The sequence below is a fragment of the Cryptomeria japonica genome, chromosome 11 (assembly GCF_030272615.1).
Source record: "Cryptomeria japonica chromosome 11, Sugi_1.0, whole genome shotgun sequence".
Classification (NCBI taxonomy): domain Eukaryota; kingdom Viridiplantae; phylum Streptophyta; class Pinopsida; order Cupressales; family Cupressaceae; genus Cryptomeria; species Cryptomeria japonica.
The window spans coordinates 275,182,803-275,189,758 of record NC_081415.1 but is presented as its reverse complement, the minus strand read 5'-3'; the positions used below and the strand labels follow the sequence as shown (position 1 = coordinate 275,189,758).

The 6,956-nt window shown below is 33.2% G+C and overlaps 1 protein-coding gene across 1 annotated transcript in view; it reads right to left on the bottom strand.

The window, feature by feature from the left end:
* Positions 1–3,087: 3,087 nt before the first annotated feature.
* Positions 3,088–6,956, bottom strand: part of LOC131068561 (alpha,alpha-trehalose-phosphate synthase [UDP-forming] 1) — a 246,855-nt gene continuing 242,986 nt past the window's right edge. The window contains exon 16 of the mRNA XM_058003775.2: positions 3,088–3,660. Within this exon, the coding sequence (XP_057859758.1) occupies positions 3,304–3,660 (357 nt within the window). The 3' untranslated portion in view covers positions 3,088–3,303. The remainder of the gene's footprint in view (positions 3,661–6,956) is intronic.

Below are 6,956 nucleotides of genomic sequence, written 5' to 3'. Positions count from 1 at the left end.
CGAACCCCACAACTCCCAGAAATCAATTGCAATCGAAACAACTATCACATCTTAAGAGAAGTCGTGATTGATGTTATGTAAGTTTGAGAGAGTTGATCCAAATAGGAATCAGATATTGAGATTAACCTGTAATGAAATTAGATCAATTACAATGAATAGAATGAATTCTTATCGAAGCATACAGATAAAACCCTAGATGCAAACCCTAGGAGAGGATTAAAAGACAACTTGACAAGTGTCCATATCATAATGAATGAGACAACATGGGCTAAATATAGCTCAATCTAATAAAAGATTTTTAAAAAAAAACACTCCTAAGTTTAGCTTAAATGAATTAAGTAATAAAGGATCTAATTAGATTATTAATTATGCGATTATTCTAATTACTCTAACACCCCCCCTTAAGATTAACTTAGGGAGAAGTTAAAGCCCTAATGATGAATGCAAATATGGATGCATGGATGGGTCCTAATTACAAGGCTTGATAAGGTTCCCATGTACAAAAATGTGCAATCTCTTATAACCAAAGAAAAGGAGAAACCGTATGGGAGAAAACTCCTCCAAAAGAGAAAAATAAATAATTGTACATCTAGTAACAAAAGGATGGGACCCCCCAAGGATTGCTTCTATCATACACATACAATAAATGTCCTCCAAAAGAGAGAAAATGAGGATATAAGTCCCTCCCATAAAGAAGTAGCTTTCATCTCAATGATGAAAGTATGAAGGAAAAACATGATCCACTGCCTACAAACAACATTTCTCCCCTTAAGAAGAAATAGATCCATTGGTGATTGGAGAAGACATTCCCATAAAATGAAAGTAGGAATCCAAATCCAACTATTTTGCACCTCTAAGAAATGTTCAAACCACAAGATGATACTAACATAATATTCCATAATCCTTTGGCATGTGATGACTTATGCTTCACTAAGTGTATTGGTGGCACTCTACAAATAATGATAGTAAAGATGATGCATTGCTTCATCTAAGGACCTTCACTACTATATGCTTTGCTTATTTTTATAAAGATTAATTAGAGAAACTTTTGAAACACCAATTTCATCAACTTGGATATCTCTAATTTCATCACATGTCATGATGTTTCTCTCTAATTTGTGTGCTTACATACTTATCATATGATGATGTTTTGCCTATATTAAATTCTTTATTATGTTTATCATTTTTTTCTTTTCTCCAATCCTTGCATCCTACATAAGCAACCAATTGATTAGACATTTTTCATTTCTTTAATGATAGTTTGAGCAACCAAATTTCCTTTTATCATCTAAAAATATTTCCTTTTACATGTTAACTTGTTTTACATTGATGTACATTTGCCTAGCAGTTCAAATGCATATCAAAGTGTGGGCAAAATGTAATATTGAAATTTGCATACCCCACTTTTCCATTATGTTTGGTCAATGTAGGGTGTGCCACATATTTAGCTTACAATTGGCATGTTCATGGGTAAATTCAACTTATATCCCAATCCCTATCTTCTCTATATGTAGAGTTTCATCCTTGATCTCCAAACTCATTGTCCCAACCCTATATAAGACTAATGGTACAAACCTGACCTAAATTAATTCTACAACCATTATTTGATCGCTAAACTTTTAAAATTCATAGTTTTGAAGCCTTGCTCCACAAACCAATTCACTAGTCATTGTGAGCCCACCTAACACATAATACGTTGACTTGCATGCATAGTTGTGGCAATTAAAGACATTCACATAGTTGAAAAGAATAAAAGAATTTCCTAGGCCATTCTTATTAAATACATCTACAGTGATATTTTCGAAAATAAAAAGAATCTAGCAACATCTACATTAGAGCACATCATCCAAGGAACATGACACACATGCTTGGTGTCTTCAAATCTTTCCTTAAAGTTGTAAAGTTGGTGGTTTGACTAAGGAGAACTTGGCATATCTTCAAAACTGTATAAAAACATTGATAAAATTTTAGACATTAGAGAAGCAAGGCAAATAGGTTGTCAATTGATGAAATTGGTGAGATCAATTTTGTGAGCTACAAGATCAATTTCCCACATGAGATCATTTTCATACTAATAGAGATCAATTTTCAATTATAGATTTGATCCTAGAAAGTGAATTGTTAAATTCATATGGCAAAACTAGAAGACAAACATTTAGAATCTTGTCAAATGGATGATTGACACATAGATCAGACAAATCTGCATCAAAACCAAAACTGAATATGCATATATTTGTTTTATTTAATTTTCACATATTTGTATTATAACAATCAACCCCAATTCTATCATCTAAAATAATTATTTCAATAATTATATATTTTAATTTACCAAAATAAAATTAATTTTAGTAAAATACAACTCTTACAAATATTTAAACAGTATAATTCATGATCCACATCCACGATTAAATATATTATCATTTTAGATTTATAAAATTACCTTAACATTCCCTAACACAAAATAGATAAACCCGATAAACCCAACCATGCACATGGATGGTGCAACGAGTATACTCCCATCATTTACTAAAATTAAATATAGTGGCATTATCTTCTATTTCAAATTCATTGGAGCAAGTGTGCAATCTCATGTTTCTAATTATAAAATAAGAGAGACGAGTTGATAATAATGTTTTATATTGTAACTAAACCATTTTTTGTTGCATTGATCTTGTATTAACTTTATATAATTTATAGTAATATTTACTTTTTAACAAAAAAATATTTGAAAAAGAGACGATTAAGAAAGTAGAAGCAGAAGCTCATCATCAAAATAAATACCAGAAAATCAACAATACAGAAACCAAAATAACTAAATCTACCATCCCTTAAATTGTCTTAACCTTACAAACATTAAAAAATCTTCTATTCAATTCTAATTAATTTGACATATATATTAACATAATATGCCTAATTAAGTCACCATAAATCACATCATTCAAACACAGTATGTAGATTAGTGATAAGCTTCATAATTCAAACTTCGCATCTTGAAAGTATGATTCAACCCAAAAGTGCAGTTTAATGCCCATAATAAATACAGTTTTATAACTCTATATACTTAGAGATGTTTGTCTGCAAGTGTGGTAACATCATGCATGGATGGTATATGCACTTCTAATTTTATTTAATGAACATACTAAAATCTTAAAATTATGGTTAGTAATCAACAAATAACTAAATACAACCATAGCCACCACAAAATTTGAGTTGAGCATAGTAGAAACATTCAAAAAACTCTGCCGCAGTTATATGTTATTGTGCTAACTACCTCTCACTTTATATATATTGATAAAAAAAAAACTAGAATGGATAAAGATTATGCACACCATTTGCAAGAGTCTCAGTAGGCTGTGAATGATTCTTTCTAACAAGAGCTTTTAAGAAAGCAACAACTTCCTCTGAGGATGTAAGAGAGTATCGTGCATTTGATCGTTTGCGTCCAACTGCACATGAAAAATAATTCTCCCCTTTCAAATCCAATACAGATGATCCATCTTGCCAACCAAGAGCTCCATTTCCAGTTTCAATTTGATTTGTATCTTCTAATCTAGAGTTAGCGTCTATTTTGGATGGCTGACTTCTTTCTTCCTGAATCGCCCCATTCCCTTCTTTGTCAAATGGGAGTTCTGGCTCAAAAAAATTGTATATCTCCTTATCCTGCAAATTAAACATGTTATAGAGCAGTTAATCCATTAAATAGTAGACAAGTGAGAATAAAGTAAGAGTAAAAAGATACTGATCACAAGCAAAATAAATAAAGTTATAATTTGAATCTAAATACAATTTTAAACATGTGAGGATTTGTTCTTTGAGTGGCCAAGAAAGGAAAAAATTAGTACTTTCAGAGACAATATGAATTATAATTAATCACTCCAGAACATTTGTTGCGGAGAGTCATGTCTCATGCAAGAGACACATTTATCCACAAATATTATCTATTTAAAGGTCTTTGGATCTTAAAGTTTAGCAATAAAGCAAAACTATTCAGCCTCTCCAATTTCATCAATTTGTATCAACGCCTGGTTGTTGCAGAAGAAAATGTGAGAGGAAGATGGTATTACAATCCATTGAAAGTGTAGAAGAATAAAAACAAGTTATGTCAACTTGTGTAAAGTGCAAAAGATTCAATCATAAGAGAATGTAGTACAAAGGTCTTAAAATAACCAAACAATGTATGATGATGATACATTTTCTAGAGCTTGAAGGCCACTTACATAGTTATGTCAACTTGTGTAAAGTGCAAAAGATTCAATCATAAGAGAATGTAGTACAAAGGTCTTAAAATAACCAAACAACGTATGATGATGATACATTTTCTAGAGCTTGAAGGCCAAACAAGTTATGTCAACTTGTGTGAAGTGCAAAAGATTCAATCATAAGAGAATGTAGTACAAAGGTCTTAAAATAACCAAATAATGTATGATGATGATACATTTTCTAGAGCTTGAAGGCCACTTACATAGTCCCATAAAAAATGTTGGATAGAACTAAAGCCTCTATAAGGTAGATTATAAGTTCCAAAGTGGATATTTATTGTAATATTTTGAATTGCATCCCAATGTGCCTGGCACCATTCTTTATCAGCCAAGCTCAAATCATGAAACACAAAAAAAGAGCACGACTTCTAGAAAAGTCGCATGCTTATATCAATTGTCATATCTCAATGGAGCAAGTGTGGTTTCATCTAACTTGGCTGTGCGGGTGCCTTGTGTAGATTATATTGTTAGCCTTGCCTTTTGAGTAAGGACTTGATGACAATTCTCGTTGTAGAGACAAGCTTGTGAATTTAATAACTACCATACTTTTGTGTTGTATCAATTGTTGCCACCATGAAAGATCTGTGTACCTACAATTATGAAGAAAGGTTTTCCTGCCATTGACAATGCAAACATTTCCCTATCAGCTGAGTTTGTTGTAGTCAGGTATGTGAGTTATTGAAGTCATTTTTTCATAATATTCTTGACATATCTCTCTAAATTTTAAAACAAATGTTCTATGTTTGTTAGACACTGATATACTGAGAGGGGGGGTGAATCGGTGTATGTCAAATATCAACTTCCAATCCAATTTATCATTAGGACCATTATTGGATCTTACTTTACCATTGCAGCAACTAAGCAAATGATAAACACAATCACACATCAACACATAAGAACACCAGACATGTGTGAAAACCCAGGAGGGAAAACCACAGTGAGAATAGCTACTTGGATCTACTGCCCAAATCTAGCCTCACAAAGATAATGATGAACTTACGATATTTTGTAGGCACCAACCCAGAAGAATTACAACCTCAAATGGAGACACCAATCCCCAATTATATTTGGAGGCACCTACCTATAGGAGATACCAATCCCTTAATTCAAAAACTAAGCACCAACTTAGATAATGAGGCATCAACCTCAAATACAACAAGATATATGAAAGATATGTCATGCAGACCTTCAAGGCTTGGCCTCCAACGTCTCTCTCATCTGATCTGCTTTAGAACATTCTCACAGTGCATCATATCTGCATTTCAGTTTGCAGACTTATACACAAATTGAGTAGACAATTTGCACAACTTTTGCCACAGTTATCTTCTACTCATTTACACACACATTGGAATGAATCTAGATCAGCAATATATATGCATTCCAAAAAATAATTACATTCTTATCTCAGCCTAGAACATATTTACAAAATGTGCAAGTTGGCCACAAGAAAATTCCTTAACCAAATGTGTAGTAGGCCCAGTCCTAAAGCCAACACATTACACCAAGATTGGGATCACACAGTATGTAACCCAACACGAACATAACTAGTTCCAACCAACCTTCACACGCTTCCTCCAGCTAGCACACATTACAATCCTCTGGCGCATCCATCAACAAAGTCAGTGAACTAGCATTGTGACAACTCTATTGACTCTAACTTTCATTCTCCTTGAGCTCCACCTCTAAAACTTGAAAAGATTTGTCTTTGTGTGTAGCCTTACTCATCTTCCAAACCACAAAGCATAAAACATCACTGTGAAAGAATGCAGTACCAAACAGCATGCCAATGCACATACAATCTCTAAGCAATAGTCCTTGGAAACATATAATAGACACTTCCAAACCTCCATAAACAACTGCAACTGTACATGATGATACTACTAACATTCTGCAAGAGAGATATCCAACATGACTTTGTCCTTGCAGAACTCAGATGCTTTGACATGACATGACAAAAGTAATTAAAATTACACCAACCTTCCGCATACCTTGACATCAAGGGGAACATAATAATAATATTGACATAACCTTTGATATACAATGTTGACATCAATGACAACACAATGTTCAACAATGTTCCCTTTGAGAAAAAATTAATTAGTATCTTTAACAAATCATCAACAATGAACACCAATGCACAAGAGAACACCAAATTTACATGGAAAACCCAATAAAGGAAAAACCACAGTGAGATATATCTCACAATATATGAACAAGATTACAATTTGTTTTAAGGCTCACTACCTAAGGAAGCACACTGCTCCCTGAAGGAATTCCTAAGAAAGATACAAGGACCTGTTGAAGAGATTCACTATCTCAAAGAAGGATATATGAAAATTTGAAGTATAAGAATAAGCCTTCAACTCACAATCTCCTGAGAATGTAGCTACTCTTGACTCACTGCCTCAAGCAACTGTTAAGAAACTTGGCTCCAAAACTTCCATCACATACTTTTACTGCTCCATACTTCACATTCCACAAATCCACACTCTTGCAACTAATTTGATCTTCTATATATATCCTCCACAAGCAAGGAAACAATCAAATTAGGTCGGCCAGAACAGGAGACAAGCAATGACCTCAACAAGTTGGCCTCAAAAACATATTGCAGTGAAAGTAGTCCAAGTCAGGAGATAAAGTGGACCTAAAACAACTTATTTCATCTTTCCATGCAGCCCCAAACATAAAACATACTAG